This window comes from Herpailurus yagouaroundi, unplaced genomic scaffold, assembly GCF_014898765.1.
Source record: "Herpailurus yagouaroundi ecotype Mexico unplaced genomic scaffold, PumYag 196, whole genome shotgun sequence".
Lineage (NCBI taxonomy): Eukaryota > Metazoa > Chordata > Mammalia > Carnivora > Felidae > Herpailurus > Herpailurus yagouaroundi.
This window is the reverse complement of record NW_024412427.1, coordinates 1,923,540-1,939,402: the sequence shown is the minus strand read 5'-3', so window position 1 is coordinate 1,939,402 and position 15,863 is coordinate 1,923,540. Positions and strand designations below refer to the sequence as shown.

Sequence of the window (15,863 nt, the reverse complement as noted above, 5' to 3'; positions counted from 1 at the left end):
CTCTGCCCCTCCCCTGCTCATGCTTTACGTCTCTCTGTCTCTCAATAATAAATAAACATTAAAAAATTAAAAAATAAAATAAAATAAAATAAAATAAAATAGACATGGCTTAAGCCTGGCTGGCTCAGTCAGGGGAGCATACAGACTCTTGATCTTGGGGTTGTGAGTTCGAGCCCCATGTTAATGTAGAGATTACTAAAAAAAAAAAATAAAGTTAAAAAATAGACATGTCTTCAGAGTTATCAGCATCAAAATTAAAACTTTTATTCTGCCTGGGTTTACTTAAGTTAAATAAGTTGATATGATCTCTGTTACCCCCCCCCCAAAAATTTTTTTTTATTTTTATTTATTTATTTATTTATTTTTAATTTTTTTTTTCAACGTTTATTTATTTTTGGGACAGAGAGAGACAGAGCATGAATGGGGGAGGGGCAGAGACAGAGGGAGACACAGAATCAGAAACAGGCTCCAGGCTCTGAGCCATCAGCCCAGAGCCCGACGCGGGGCTCGAACTCCCGGACCGCGAGATCGTGACCTGGCTGAAGTCGGACGCTTAACCGACTGCGCCACCCAGGCGCCCCCAAAAAATTTTTTTAAATAGCTTGGGAAAATGACGGACTTTGATGTCTTATAAAGTTTCTATGCGTAATCTAAGCACAATTGTTAGTAACAAGTATGTAGGGGTAAATCAAATAAAACAATTTTTAAGTAAACTTTAAATAATCTCCCAAATCTTTTTGGTAACCTAACACCTTCAAGTTTTGCTGAGTTAGGTTAAGCGATAAGTTAAGTTAAATTCACTAAATATCTAGATCATTTCCAAATAAGATGAAATGCTGCAACATTAATTACTGAACCTAAGTTTATCTACTTTCGGCTTCCTTATTACAAGGAAACTAAAGATAAACTTGGGTCTGTTAGTAAACATGTTTTGTGCTTTATTAAAAGACTATATGGGGCACCTGGGTGGCTCAGTAGGTTGAGCGTCTGACTCTCGACTTCAGTTCAGGTCATGATCTCACGGTTTGTGAGACTGAGCCCCACATCAGGCTCTGTGCTAACAGCATGGAGCCTGCTTGGGATTCTCTCTCTCTCTTCTCTCTCTCTCTCTCTCTCTTTGCTTCTCCCCTGTGCACACTTTCTCTCTCTCTTGCAAAATAAATAAATAAACTTAAAAATAAAATAAGACTATACTATGAAAAAGTACATGTCTAAAAATTATGAAATGTATTCATCAATTTGCCAATCTTCAGAATGCTGGTATACAGGTCACAGCTGCTTACTTATTAGCTTTCACTAGAAATGAAAGTTTCTAAGAGTTAAAAATTCTAATAAGGGAAACAGCTCTCTATGCAAGAAAGTAAGATGTGTGTTTTTGGTAAAAAAAAGTATGAGGAATAGAAATTCATTTTTGTTGAGGAAAAAGAAACTAATTTTGTCCTGAAGTGAGGCTCTTATTTAAAGAGAGAAAGCTGAAGACAACATCTGGATGTGAAAAAAGAAAGTTGTAGAAGTTTCATGAAAAAAAAAATCGTTGGGAAGGAATTTTATGTGTGGTCAGAACTGAGGAAGATTGGAATGAATAAGGTGGGGGTTTTGAGGGTTTTGTTTGGTTGGTTTTTTTGTTTTTTTGTGTGTTTTTTTACATTACTTACTGGTGAATTGCTTATTTGTATCCTTTGCACAATTTCTTTTGGAATGAGCTGAGTTTTAATATCAAAAGTAAGCTGGTGCAACATTAGAATTTGGTTTTCTCTCTGTTAAAAGGACAGTGTTTTTTGGTTTTGGTTGTTTTTTTTTAGACTTGTGGTCTGCGTAAGTCTTTTCGACCTCAAACATTCCAAAAGATTTGCTAAACTCATTAGGCTTACTTGTCGTGTTCAATTGCTTGGGGAGCTTTGTCCAATAAGAAGTGACACTAAGTTTTCTTTACGTTGTATTTGTAAGATTGTGGCACCTCCATTCTACTTCTATAATGATGGTCCCTCATTGCCAGACCTTTGGACATCCTGATGTCCTAGTAACATGGCAATAGTCAGCAACCCAAGCAGAGAAATTGAGGTGGGGAAACTGGCTGTAAAATTAAGCAGACAGGGCTATGGGAAAACCCAGACAACTGCTTGGTTCTTCCTAGCTTTCTGACAAACTTCTTTTTTTGGTGTTTGCATTCCTTCACCCATCAGAGGCCCTTTAAGATGACTCAAATTATGAATGGACGTTGGTGCAGAGACTTGTATAATATAGCAAAAAATAGTCTACCAGCAATGTCTGATTTGTCGGGTCCATAATCCTGGAAAAACTCTCTTTGTCTCCAGAGACCTCAGACCTCCTTCTTCCAGACACTTTGAATACCTACAGCTGGATTTCTTTTTAACTGCTGCCAAGTATGGGTTACCGATGCGTTTTTTGTCATTGTTTGTATGTTTTCTGGATGGGTTGAAACTTTTCCCTCTTGCAAGGCTGATGCCCTCACTGTGTAGGGAGAAAACTGTTAAAAATGTGTTTCCCACTTGGGATATACCTTCTATAATCTCCAGTGATTGGAGCACCTACTTCATTGGACAAATCATACAACCCTTAATGAAAATCTTGCAGACTTCTTGGAATCTCATCAGTGTATAACCTTCTGCCAATCCCTTGTCTCATGCTAGTATGCCCAGCTGCTGTAAGCTTCTAAAGTCTTATGCTCAAGCCTATCATCAACAGGTTAAGGGAGACTTCAAAGATCCCAATGCAAAAGAAATTGCTGGTCACATTCTAAAGCCTGGTAACTGGGTATTTTAGAAATGTCATCAGAGGAAGACAGCCCTCGAGCCCTGTTGGAAAAGACCCTACCAAGTGTTCCTGATGACTAACACTATTGCAAAACTAGAAGGCATTGACCCTTGAGTCCACATTACACAGCTAAATGAGGCTCCACCTGTCACCTGATCCTGTGCAGACACCGGAGATCTCCAAATCAGGTTGGCAGAGGAAGAGAAGTAACTGACTTCCAGGTAGACTACTTCCTCCCAAGATGACTGATCGACTTCATACTTTAATTAAACGCGACACTCTTTCTCCTTCTTTTCCTTTCCTTTGCTCTGGCATTGGCCTGGAAAGTAATGCCCTCATCTGTATCTCCCAGGTCACTGTTAAGGGGATTAGTATCTAGTTTTTATCTCAGGATAGCAGAAAATCTAACTGTGCTCCTAATGTTTCATAAGCAAAATGAGACATTCCCTAAATTTACATCATGAGTTATAAGGACCTACCAAGAGGCTTTCATGATTCAGGACTCACTCCTTTTGGTAGGTTCCTACCTCCCTGGTTAAGGATAAATATAAATGAGGCTGTGATCAGGAATGTATTAATTCTTGAAATTGTTGCAAAATCTGCTGCTAAAGCAACAGCTGCCCAATGAAGATCCCTTAGACTCTCTGGCCAAAGTTGTTCTTGATAATAAAATAGCCCTTGATTATGTTTTATCTGAACCAGGGGATGTCTGCTGTGGTCGACACCACCTGCTATACCTGGATTAACACTACTGGGGAAGTTGAAATTCAATTACATAAGATCACTGAGTAAGCTACTTGGCTTGAAAGAGCGATTCCTTCAGTGGGGTCTTTCTTTCACTTATTTAATTTTGATTGGCTTGAGTCTTGGGGACCACGGCTTCGAAGGGCAGACCAAATATTGGGAATTATCCAGTTTATAGTAATCATAATCATACTCTCTCAAAAGCTTTAAATGTGTGTTCATAGCCACTAACCACCAAGTAAATGATCTCTCTGAGACTGCAATGTCAAAAAAGGAACAAAGATGACCAATTGAAAGCATGTGAACCTGAAGTCATAACCTGTGAATATCATAGCGATTGACCAAAAACATCATGACCTGTGATACCACCCAAGGGATCAGCAGAAGCTGCAAGAACTACAGAGTAGCCGAGAGTAGAGCTAATGCCTTAAATTCTGAGCCCATCTCTCAGTTAAGCTGAGATTCTGGTCAAAAGGGAGTGATTTTAAAAAGAAAACCACAGGCCCCAAGTGGCTTCACCTAGGTTCAGGCCCCAAGTCAGTAAACCAAGACTTAACACCCAACCTGACTGCAGTCTCAACCCCCTAGAAATGTAACTTTTCACTAGTCAACATGGGAATTTCCTGCTCAGCCCTAGGAAACTGACCCATTCACCCCTTCTATTTCTCTTAGGAGGGTGACCCTTGCCCAAGACAATAGATACTTTGTTAATGATTTCCTTTTTTCTGCTCCTTCTTTACCTTTAAAAACCTTTCCTTTTCTGTAGCCCCCTTTGGAGCTCCCCTCTACTTGCTGGATGGAATGTTGCCCCATTCATGAATCAATTAGCAAAGCTAATTAGGTCTTTAAAATTTACTCCATTTAACTCGTGTTATTTAACACCAGGAAGTGGCCAATCCCTGACTCAGACCCAAATGTATTGGTTCTAAAGCCTCTGCCCTTATTACCTTTTATGGAGAAGGGAAATATATATATGCATGTTCTTAGCACAGAGCCTAAGATCACAAAAGTGAAACATCTTTTCATGCTGTCGGCCATTGGCAGAGGAAACTCTTCTCCATCTTCTGGCCTGCCCAACCCCCTCAGCTTCAGACTAAGTGGCATTCCTGCAAGAAGCCGGAGCCAGCCAGTAGGGAAGGTGGGGCGGGGTTGGGAGGTGGGGGGTGTAAAGGCTGGGGAGGAGCATGGCTGGGCAGTTTCCCTGCCTGGGTAGCTGTGTAAGAAAGAAGCTGTGCCCAAGGCTGAATACAGCCCAGTAGCCAACTGGGTCCAAAGGCTTTTAGCCTTTTGTATGCCCTAGACTGAGTTTCAGGAGTGTGCCTAGTGCTGTCCCCCACCTGGCTCCTGCCGCATTGCTGCTGACTGTTCTCCGACCTCAGTAAACAGCCCTGGCCCCTTGCAACCATGGCACATGTCTATACCCCAGGACGGGCATGGGAAGTTGGGGGAGGCATTCTCGGCCTCTTTTAGCAGGAGCCATATGTGGGGACAGTGGCCTGATATATTCATGTCACCAAAGCCCTACTCACCGGTCATCCCAATGGTCGGTGCCCCAAATACCCTCTAGCCTCCAGCAGCAAAGACCTCCTGGGGCTTACAGAGCCTCAGATTGTTGGTGCAGGAAGGGTCTTGTCTAATGCCCTGGCTAACCCTAACCTTTGCCAGCCTGGATTCTAAAGCTTGGGTATATACTTATCAGGTTCGTTGGTTACAGGAGACACCATTTATCGAGCTCTCACACTCGCTGATCTACAATGTGCTGTGTGTCCAGGCTGGAGTTCCTATGTCAATCAAGTGGACCCAGCTCTCAGTGAGTACACAGCGGGTCCATGGCAGTAACATTACATTCATGTTCTCCCTGAATTCTTATACGGTCGCCATCTTTGTGGATGACAGAGTGGAAGCTCAGAACAGGGAGGTGATTCATTCAAGTTTCCTCAGCTGGGACATAATGAAGATGAAATCATACCCAGACCCCACCACCGCGCAGTCAACGCCAGATGGCTCCTTCCATTTCTCTGCACCAACTGTCTTGCCCGATATGTGTCATGTGGTAGGCACCTAGTGAATATTTATGATGGAATGGGAAAAAACACAAGCGCTTGAAGGGAAGGAGATGTGGGTCCAGAACCTTGTCTCTAGAGCTTTGCATGGGACCTTGAGGGAAAGGTCGAAATCTCTGACTGGCATATACAGCTGATGATAATAGTAATTCTCGATTCATAGCTTTGCTGGGAAGATGAATGAGACTCCATGAGACCATGAGTACTGAGCCTGGCACACAGCCCTGACAGAATGTTGGTGTGGAAAAGAGAGGGAGAAAAGAAAGAAAGAAAGAAAGAAAGAAAGAAAGAAAGAAAGAAAGAAAGAAAGAAAAGAACAGACAGGACAAGACAAGGTGAGGGAGAAAGAAACATGTCCAAAATGGTGTGAGGCTCTTAAAAGGGGTTTCACCTTCATGGGCCTCAGTTTCTGTGCCAAATGGGTTCATTTATTTAAAACAACTGCTTTTTCTGTAGCCCCTACCGTGTGCTCTGTATCACTACACTAGCCCTCCATCACTAACCCTTCACCCCTTCAACACGCTGATCTAGCTGCCCCAAATCTAACCACTTAATCCCCAGGCTCTACTGCTTTTTCCTGTGGGCCCTGCCCTTCCCTCTCCGGGCATTACAGGGAGACTCAGGAGTCAGGGGCCCGGCCCTCGCCACCGCAGCCCGGTGCTCAGGCCCCAGGGGGTAGGAGGGAAGGGAGGAGCGCGACAAGGGTCTGGCCGCAGCTGGTCTCTAGCTGCGCCAGGCCTGGAAGCTGCTCAGGTTCCTGGTTCCCACCGGGGCCAAGAGTGACATCTGATCCTGGGGGATTGTGAAACGGAGTGAGGTGGCAGCCCGCCCCCGGTGGCCGCTGAGCCCTCTCCCCCCCGCCGGCGTCGCCCCACCCCTGCCCCACTCCTCCCCCACTCCTCCCCGCGCGCGTCGTTAAATCCCCGCATCCGGGCGGCGGCTCACATCTGCACCCCGCCCGGCGCAGCACCATGCCTGCCTGCCGCCCCGGCCTTCACGCCGTCCCCCTCCTCCTCGGCCTGCTGCTGCTCGGCCTCTCCCCTGTCCCAGGTGAGCCGGGCGGGGGTACCCCGGCGCCCAGAGGGGCCGCTCCCGGAGCGCCAGGACAGGCCCGGGGCTAGCTGCACGTAGCCTCTCTGAGAGCTGGAGGAATGGGGATTCCTGGGGGCGGAAGTGGGGACACCCGTGAAGACCAAAATTTGAGGATTCCCTGGTGCCTGAAGGTGGTGACCCTTGGAGCTGAAGGTGTGGGGTCCAATGTGCTGGAGGTGGGGGAGACCAACGAAGACTGAAATTTGGGGCAGAGGCTCTGTGCCGAAGGTGGAGACTTAGTGGCGGGTGGGGGGACCCTCTGCCGACACATCGGAAGCTTCTAGATGCTCAGCTGTGCGGGGGGGGGGTGTCCCCCGAGGATTGAGGGCTCTGAGGACAAGGGTTAGGTAAACCCTGTACTCACAAGTGTCGGGGACCTCGGGCCTGGAGGTGGGGCCCTCTGAAGGCTGTAAGGGGGGCGCCTAGGGCCAGAGACTTAATTCCTAGGAGCTGGCGATCTGGGGCCCCAGGTGGGCGTCTTCCGGGACTAGGGCTCCTGGCCCCACTGACCGTCGGCCTCCCAGGCAGAGAAGCGGAGAAAACGGGCGTGTGCCCCCAGCTGCAGGCGGACCTGAACTGTATGCAGGAGTGCCAATCTGACGCCCAATGCGCCGACAACCTCAAGTGCTGCCAGGCCGGCTGCGGCACCATCTGCCACCTGCCCGACGGTAACCCCGGGGCGCCCCGTGCGGGGCGGGGAAGGGCGCCGTGCGCTGGAGGAGGCAGAGCGCCGCGATCGGGGCAGGGGGACGCTCCCGCCGCACCCAGGGACCCCTGCAGAGTGGAGACGGATGGAACCCGATCCGCCGTGCGCTCCCTCTCGGGGCCCCGGGCGGGGGGGGGGGGGGGGGGGCACAAAGGCGGCGCTGAAGCGCAGCGGGGGAGCGGGGGAAGGGAGGTCCCCCACCCCTGGCCGGATTCCATTCCCCGGTGCGTGACGGATTTCCGGGCAAGCACAGGCTGGAAGGTGTTTCCGGAGGTCAGGGCACCCGGTTCGCAGTTTCCTCCGCGGCTGGTTGGAGCCGCAGGGAAGCCCGGGGCAGGCGAGTGGGCTGGGTCCCAACACCTGGGGCGCTCAGGCCTCTCGGAGTCCCTCCCCTGGGGCGTCCCCCAGCTCTGGCGGAAGGACTTGGAGCGCCTGGCCTGGCAAGACTCCCCTGGCTTCCCCTGTCCAGACGGAAAGACACTTTACAGAATTAGGGGAGCGCCGAGCCCATCTTAAAGATGTGGTTGTGAGCGTCAGAGAAAGGCTCTTGCCCAGGCCGCACCGTCACTCCGTAGCTCCGCAAGAGTCATAGCGAAGTTCAACTTTTGTCCCTTCTTGGAAGGCTGGTTTGAAGGAAGCTGGGACTCCTCCCAGAGCACCCCTTCCCCCTTCCTCCTCTTTAAAACAATCTCTTCCACTGTAAGGAGAGAGAGGGAATTATGTGAAGACCTGGGGGGTCCACAAAAGGTCCTTGCTAGAGCTTACCCTCCCACCAGGCTATGGGGACGGTCATCAGAGCAGGGAATGGGCTTAGACAAGGTGGAATCCAAGCTTCTCACTTCTCAGAGGGAAAACCGAGGGCTAGAAGCAGGGATATGACCTGGGGTACCCAGGTATTGTGATTACTGGTCTTTATCCAGGATACAGCCCTTGTATCTTCATGCTCTGTTATTTCTCCCAAGATACCAGTAGTGGCTGGGACTGTTTATAATTAGAGACCTCAGATTTATGAGCAAGGAAGAGGAGAGGTGGAGGGACGACTGGCCCATCAGCTGGCTGATCAGCTGCCCATCAGCAGCTCCTGGGTCTGGAGGCCTCTAACCTGGAGCACAGAGAGGAGGACAAGCAGGAGAGGTGGAGCTTGAGAGAGAGGAAGCACGAGGCAGACACACAGATAGACGAGAGAGGTCCTTGGGGACAGAAGGAGTGCCTGACTGTTAGGTGCCGTCTTCTCTGGTCCCTTGTCTCAGATAGACAGACTGAGGCAGGAAGAGGGACGGAGCCAGATGGCCTCCTCGACTAGGATCTTAGTTCTGCCATCTGCTAGTCATGTGATCCTGAGAAAGTCGCTTTACCTCTCCAAGCCTCTGCTTTCTCTTCGGCAAACTGGGGATAATAATCCCAAACCCTGTAGGATTAACATGAGGGCTAAATGAAATAACACACTGAAGATGTGTTTGTGGAGAGTAGATACTCTATACATAGTGGCACAATTTGTCGGTAACCCTTTCCCGACTCCCTTTTGTCCCAGAGAAGCCCAGTATCCAGATCTCCTGCCCTTTGCAAGGGAATGGATTTCTTTGTGCTAGGAAATCAGCCACTCCTGTCCTCCGCAGCTAATCAGCCACTTCTGTGCCTGTGTTTGACTTTTGGCTGGGCTTGCTCCTGGGGCTTCTGGGAATTGAGCCCAGCTCCCTTCTCCTTGACCCAGGAAGTTGAGCATAGGGTGAGTGTGTGTGTGTGTGTGTGTGTGTGTGTGTGTGTGTATGTGTGTGTAAATGGGTGGTGACAGGCTGGGCTCAGGTGTTGGTTTCGCTTCTTACCAGCGGTGTGGTGTTGGTGGCACCTGTCTGTGCCTCACTTTCCTGGTCTGAGATAGGAGCAGGGTTAGAAACAGCCCCGACAGAGGAAATACTTGATGTGAGGATTAGAGGAGGTAATGGATCTACACCAAGAACACTGTAAGCAGCACTTCTCTGCGGTGTTGTCTGTGAGTGAGCCACGGATGGGAGAGTATATGGGGGGTGGGGGGCGTGGAGTGAGTGAAGAGACCGTGGGTGTGCAAACCGTCACACGTGCACAGCTTACGAAGCAGCAGGGTGTCTGGTGCGCAGACTCTGAAGCCCGATTCCTGGGTTTCCAGTCCTGCCTCCATGGGTGGAGTAATAGACAAATTACTTAACCTCTTGGTGCCTCAGTTTCCTCATCTGTAACCTGAGGAAATATTAACAGTACCTCTCCCTCTTGTAGAATTATTGTGAGGATTAGAGGGGTTAATATATGTCGAGTGCAGAGAATAATGCCTGGCACACGGTAGGAGCTAAGCAAGTGCTAACGCAGCAGTGCTCATTCTCATCACTGTCGCAAAGCAGTTTGGTTCTCAGTGAGGAGTGCATGTGCACGGCCCCCATGGCTTCACAACAACCCCATGATGTGGGCAGCGCTGATTTCACGTAGCACCCGAAGGCACAGCGGCTCTGGGACATTTCTGCTCCCACGTTAGGCCGCAGAGATAGGAAAAGGCAGAGCTGGGCCTCCACCTCACGTCCTATGATTTGAAAATTGAGGGTGGAGGGAGCAGGAGGAGGAGAGGTCTGCAGACGGTCTTGCTAGGCGACTCTGGGATCAACTCAGACAGGCGGGCAGCTTTACTGTTTGTGACACGGGGGCGGGGTGGGGGGGGGTGCCGGGAGGGGTGTTCATCTCCCGGCATCCCCTCTGCCCACTTCCCGTTGCTCCTTTTTCTCCCCAGAAAAGCAAGGTTCCTGCCCCCACGTGAACACTGACTTCCCCCAGCTCGGCCTCTGCCAGGACCAGTGCAAGGTGGACAGCCAGTGTCCTGGCCTGTTGAAATGCTGCTACAATGGTTGCGGGAAGATGTCCTGCATCACTCCCGTCTTCTGAGGTAGGTGGGGGGGGGGGGGGAAGGAAGTGCACCGAAGCCTATGGGTAAAGATGGTTGAAAAGGAGGACCTGGAGAACACAGCTCTGTTCATGTCTGTCCATTTACTTGCTTTCATCCAGTCAGCAAGTATCTGTTGTCTGTCATGTGCCGTGCACGGCTCTGGGTATTGAGGGCAGCCCATGAGTGAGCAAATCAGACAAAAACTCTGACGTGTTTTATGTGCTAATGGGCAACAAAGAAAAATAAATAAGGAAGTAGATTCTGTAGAATGTTCGAGGGAGAAAAGTACCCCGGAGGAAAAAAGAAACAGAAGGGGAGTAGGGGTGGGGCAGGGTGGGCAGGAAGTGGGGTTGCCGTTTTTTTTTGTTTTTTTTTTTTTCCCCCACAGGAATGCTCAGGGAAGGTCCCACCCAGAAGGCAGCACTTGAACAAAGACTGGCCAGAACTTGAGGGAGGGAGCGTGAGGATATCTGGGGGGAGTGTCACAGGCAAGGGGCAGCAGGTGCAAAAAGCAGGAGCATCCCTGGTGTTTCATGAAAAGCCAGGAGGCTGGGTGAGAGCGAGGAGGGCACAGGAAGAGGAAGGTCGGTCAGGGGTAAGTGGAGCATGTCTTAGGGGCCTGATAGGTCATTACAGGACTTTAGTCTTGACCCGGAGATGTGGCCGCCGTGGAAATGGACGTGCTCTGACTCAGATTTGGAAATGATTGCTCCGACTGCCGGGTGGAGAATAGGCTGTAGAGGGGCAGTGGCAGAAGCAGGAGACCAGCTAGGAGGCTCCTGCGGGAGTCAGCTGGGAGGTGATAGACCAGGGGAGGCAGGTGGCTATGTTTGGGACGTATGTGAAGGCAGAGGGGACAGCTGATGAATTGGGCTGTGAGGGAAAGAGATTTCCTCTGTTGCCTTAGCATGCACTTAGAAAGTCAGCAGTTGGGGGAGCAGCTGTGCCCTGGGAGAGAGGACAGTGGACAGTGTCAGGAGCAGGTGGGGAGGTGAGAGGCTCTTTGCATGTGGCCAGTGGGAGGCCAAAGGCTGATCCTTAGTTTCGCCCAAAGCGTGGCTTCTCAGGACACACACGGCAGACATCAAATGTATATTTGAAGTGTGAGGGGCACTTGCTCTGTAGCAGGCCGGGGCCACATCTGGCCACCTCTGGTGGCTCTGCCCATGTAAGGAAAGGATTATGGAGCCTCTCTTCCTCTAGTAACAACTAAAAATAAAACAATATCAAGTCCTAGAGTAAGTGTGAGGGAGTAAATACAAGACCCCAAGCTCGTGTTTGGTTGGCCCTTGGGGACGTCGGGCACTGTGACCAGGTCTCTGTGCCAGGTGCTGGGGCAGGAGGTGTCCACTGCCCTTCGTCACAGGGCTTGCAGCCCCGTGGCTGAGGCAGACGGATGGACGGACACTCGGAGAGCCTGTCATCAGTGCTGCACTGAGGGAAGGGTTGAGCGCTGGGGGAACAGAGGAGAAAGCCTCATGGGGTGGGAGGTGGCGTGGTGGTGGGAAGGAGCAGGCTGTGCAGAGGGATGATCCTGGCCAGTCCTCAGGGACGACTGGAAGGTCGGGTGTGGGGTGAGGTGCAGGGGGAGCAAGAACCTGGAAGTGCCCTTTGGTTGACATCTCAGTATTGATGGTGGGGCAGCCTTGATAAGCCCTCACCCCGGGGGATTGACAGGTCACTGGTGGGGCCCGGTATTGCCCAGGTGAGAGGACTGAGGCTACAGAGAGGGGAGGGTGTGCCCGAGGCCCTGTGGGTGCTATTTCAAGGTGTCCCTTCAGTGCCTGGGAGGGAACCACGGTCTCCAAGGGCCCAGAGCTCTCCAGTGATGCCAGTCATCTCCTGCCTCCCTGACTGCCAGTAGGTGGCTGGACTTGGTGGCCAGGAAGACCCGGGTGTGGATTTCACTTCACTAGCCTTTTTACCTCCCGGGGCTGCAATTATTTTGCTCGTAAAATGAGTTCAATAAGATCTCCTTGACCAGCGAATCCCAGCTTAACCCAAGGAATGGAGACATTCTAACTTCCTGGTGGCAGAAGGGCTTTGAGGGAGATAAATGATGGCTGTCCCTCAGGAAGGCCCCAGCGGTCAATTGGGCCACGGTTACCCAGGTATGTCCCGGGCAGGTCTGAAGCAGAAGAGGTGAGTCCAGGACCTGCAGAGAAGTGCAGGCAGAGCCCCAGGGCCTCAGGAAGGTGAGGCTTTGCTGTGCGTGTGTGTTGGAAGGGGGGAGTCGGGGGGGTTTTGGTCCAGAATTTAAGCTCTGTCTTCTTGTCTAGTATTTTGCGTATTGCTGTTGATGTATTATTATGGTTTTCTTCCTCCAGCTCTAGCCGCCACCACCCGAGGAGTGGGGGAGTGGAAGTTTCTGCCCGGCCCTGCCTGGCTCCAGCCCAGCTGGGCTCCCCTCTTTCTGGCCTCTGCACTCCCTCCAGAGCTGAGCACAGCTTTTGTCTTTTCCAACCAATAAAGTGACCGTTTCCAGCACTGGGGGAAGGGCCATGGCCTCCATTCTTAACCTTTCTGTCCCTGTCTCTCCTGACTCTGGATTGATGGGGGGTGGGGTGGGGTGGGGGAGGGGGTGGTGGCGACCCGGTCATCCTGGCATGAAGTCCAGGGAGGGATCAACTGTGAGACAGTGAACATACACTCAGGGCTTGGCTCGTGTACTACTCGTATAATAGCGTTTTCTTTGGGAGGTTGGTGGTTGTCCTTTCGGCGGGAGGGACGTGGAAGAGAGAACAGGCTCAGAGATGGGATGGAATGCTTCCAAAGTCACTCCCATTCATTGCCGGGGCCTGCAACACTTCTCTGTGCCCCGGACCCAGGGCTGGGAGACTTGTTTGCAAGATCTCCTGGAGCCACAAAACAACCCTCAATGTAGCTAATGACAGTCCCGTGTTCTAGACCAGGAGTCTAGCAAGTGACTTGCTTGCGGCCACATGGACAGAAATTGGCAAAACTGGGGTCCTTTGATTGGTTCTTTGATTGTTTTTCATTATCTGTCTGTTTGTTTGTTTATTTATTGTAATGTTTATTTATTTTGAGAGGGGGGAGGGGCAGAGAGGAGAAGGAGAGAATCCCAAGCAGGCTCCATGCCGCCAGCACAGAGCCTGACACTGGGCTTGAACTCACGAAACGTGAGATCACGATCTGAGCCGAAATCAAGAGTCAGATGCTTAATTGACTGAGCCACCCAGGCGCCCCTTAACTGGTTTTTTTAAATCAGACCATTATTTCGTACAAGTAATGCAGTCACATGGACCAAAATCCAAAAGGTGAAAACGACAACAACAAAAGGGTCTTTCACCCTTGACCTCCTCCCCCTGCCCCGTGCCCTGTGGAGGCACCAATTCTAGCAGTTTCTTCTGTGTTCTTTCAGAGACCTAGCCCTGTCTCAGTCCTCACCCTCTCTGCCCCTTTTCTTTCCCTCTCTCTCTCTTTCTCTTTCCCTGTTTTCCTCACCATCCCTTTCTCTTTTCTCTCTCTTCCCCTTGCTCTCCCTCTGCCCCTTTCTGTTGCCGCATTGCCTTTTTTTTTTTTTCTGTTCCGCCTCCATGCCCCTCTCTCTTTATCCCCTTCTTTCAATGTTCCTCTGCCCAGGACAGCTTTTATCTCCTTCTGATCAGGGCAGCTTGAGGGCAATTGTCTGGAGACAGAAGAGCTTGGTGGTTTGGTGTTTGGCCAGTCTTATCCTTCTCATCCTCTTGTGAGTCCCTGCCCCAGGCCATGAACCAGGAAAGACCCAGGGCTTCTCCATCCACCCCGTTAGGGATGCAAGGTGAACATGGACCTGTGGGTGCTCAGTGCATAAGGCTGTCCCTTGGCGATAGATGGCAGTGTAGCCTTCTCTTTTCTGATTTCTGTCCCTGCCCAGGCTTGAGTCGCAGCAGCAAAGGCATCCAGAGATGGGCTCGGTAGAAGCCCCATGATGGGACCAAATGTGTGGCTGCCACCCCCGCCACTCTCTCCTCACTTTCCCCAGGTTTGTATGGGGAGAGAGCCCTAGGCAGGGTCCCGTCCAACCCAGGGATGGCAGAGGTATGCCTTTTGTATGCATGCCATCTTTCCCCTCCGGCACCCACTCTGCAAACCTGCTTCGCTCATGCGCCTCCTTTCCCTAACCCAGGGCTCCAGGCAGCTGCTACCAGTTCCCCACTGACCGGGGCCAGCGGGCAAATTTGCTGCTCCCGATTTAACTCAAATGAAGTGCCACCAACAGCATATCAGACCTGGTGACTGAGATTTTACTTCATGAGAAGGCTGCCCGGGGCCACCCTGAGTTGGGGTCTGAGGGAGATGGACCCTCAGGGCCTCCACCAGAAACTTAAGTGGGGGTGGGACTTTTTCAAGGGGGTCCTGGCCCACGGGCCTCCTGGGGAAGATGAGGTGGGGAGAACCAGGGTTCCTGGAGTTACCAAGGATCCCAGTGATGAACAGGAAGAACTCTGCTGGAAAAAGAGGGTTAAGGGGTAGAGTGGGTCACGTGAGAAAATGGGTGGGTTTGGAGGAGCCCCCAGCCTAGGACATTCTTCTGATCAACTTTTGCTGCCGAGTGGCTGCTGCAGGCCAGGGACTCTGAGGGTCTTTGGTTGAGGGGTGTGAAGAGGAAAGAAGGGGGGACTGCTCTGAACTGGCCCCTTCCTCCCCTCTTCCAGGTCTCGATGAGCTATGTATTATGTAGCCAGACCACAGCCATGCTTAGTTTGGCTGGGGGGGTGGGGGGGGGGGCGCAGGGTGGTGGTGGCTCCCAGGGCCAGGAGTCCTGATAAATTGCTGGCTCCAGATGGGACTGTCACTCTCGTGGAACCTCCCAGAACCTCTCAGTCCTGTTGACCCCACCCCCCACCCCCAGAGTTCAGGGAAGAGTTTCTTCCCACCTTTACTTTCTCTTACTTCCAACAGCAAACTGCTTTGCTGATGCCTCTGCGCCCCATCTCCAGTCCCAAGGGCTGTTCTGCGGAAACAAGCATCTGTTTGGCAGGAAAGCGCAGGCTTTGGGTTGGATGGATAATAGGAGGTTACACACAAAAAACTGAAGTTCTAAAAACAGGCCAGTAGAGGATAGCCCTGACTGAGGAACAACATAAGCAGAGGCATTTGCTCACCCAGGAAATATTTATTGAGTGCCTACTATGTATAGATGGTGGGAGGTTGGTACCAAGGAGGTTGTGTGCGTGTGTGTGTGTATCTGTGTCTGTGTGTACGTGTGTGTGCATGTGTATGTGTGTTCATGTGTGTGTGTGTGTGAATGAACTCATGTTTACCATGTATATCATGTCAAGTGATAACTCAAAGATGGGTAAGAGGACTGGTGAACCCCAAGGTGGGGGTTGAGGTGGCTGTGGTTTCTTTGCAGAGGGTGTTCAGGGAAGGTCTTTCATTAAGCATCATTCAAGTACTGAGTTGAGTGAAGGAGGGTATGAGCCATGTGACAATCCATGGGAAGAGCGGTCCAGACCCAGGAAACTTCCAGGACTAAGGACCTGAGGTCAGAGTGTGCTCTGAGTATTTGAGGATGGTCCAGAAGGCTAACGTGGTTGGAGTAAATGAGGGGTCAGGGGCACGAGGGGAGATG

The 15,863-nt window shown here is 50.9% G+C and overlaps 1 protein-coding gene across 2 annotated transcripts; it reads left to right on the top strand.

Annotated features, from left to right (window-relative positions):
• Nucleotides 1–6,315: 6,315 nt before the first annotated feature.
• On the top strand, nt 6,316–12,777 carry WFDC2 (WAP four-disulfide core domain 2). 2 transcript variants are annotated; one of them, XM_040446930.1, is made up of 4 exons: nt 6,316–6,632; nt 7,166–7,342; nt 10,133–10,285; nt 12,613–12,777. In XM_040446930.1, exons 1-3 carry the CDS (start codon nt 6,554–6,556, stop codon nt 10,282–10,284), a joined length of 408 nt encoding a protein of 135 aa, XP_040302864.1. In that variant the 5' UTR covers nt 6,316–6,553; the 3' UTR covers nt 10,285; nt 12,613–12,777. The 2 variants fall into 2 exon arrangements, with proteins under 2 accessions (XP_040302864.1, XP_040302865.1); XM_040446931.1 differs by having other exon boundaries at nt 6,465–6,632; nt 7,199–7,342.
• Nucleotides 12,778–15,863: the final 3,086 nt, after the last annotated feature.

Bases quoted from the DNA above. Each gene is read 5' to 3' on its own strand.
- WFDC2 (XM_040446930.1), top strand. From the start codon at position 6,554: ATGCCTGCCTGCCGCCCCGGCCTTCACGCCGTCCCCCTCCTCCTCGGC. The intron at 6,633-7,165 runs GTGAGCCGGGCG...TTCCGGGACTAG, and splicing joins CGGCCTCTCCCCTGTCCCAG to GGCTCCTGGCCCCACTGACC. The intron at 7,343-10,132 runs GTAACCCCGGGG...TTTTCTCCCCAG, and splicing joins CATCTGCCACCTGCCCGACG to AAAAGCAAGGTTCCTGCCCC.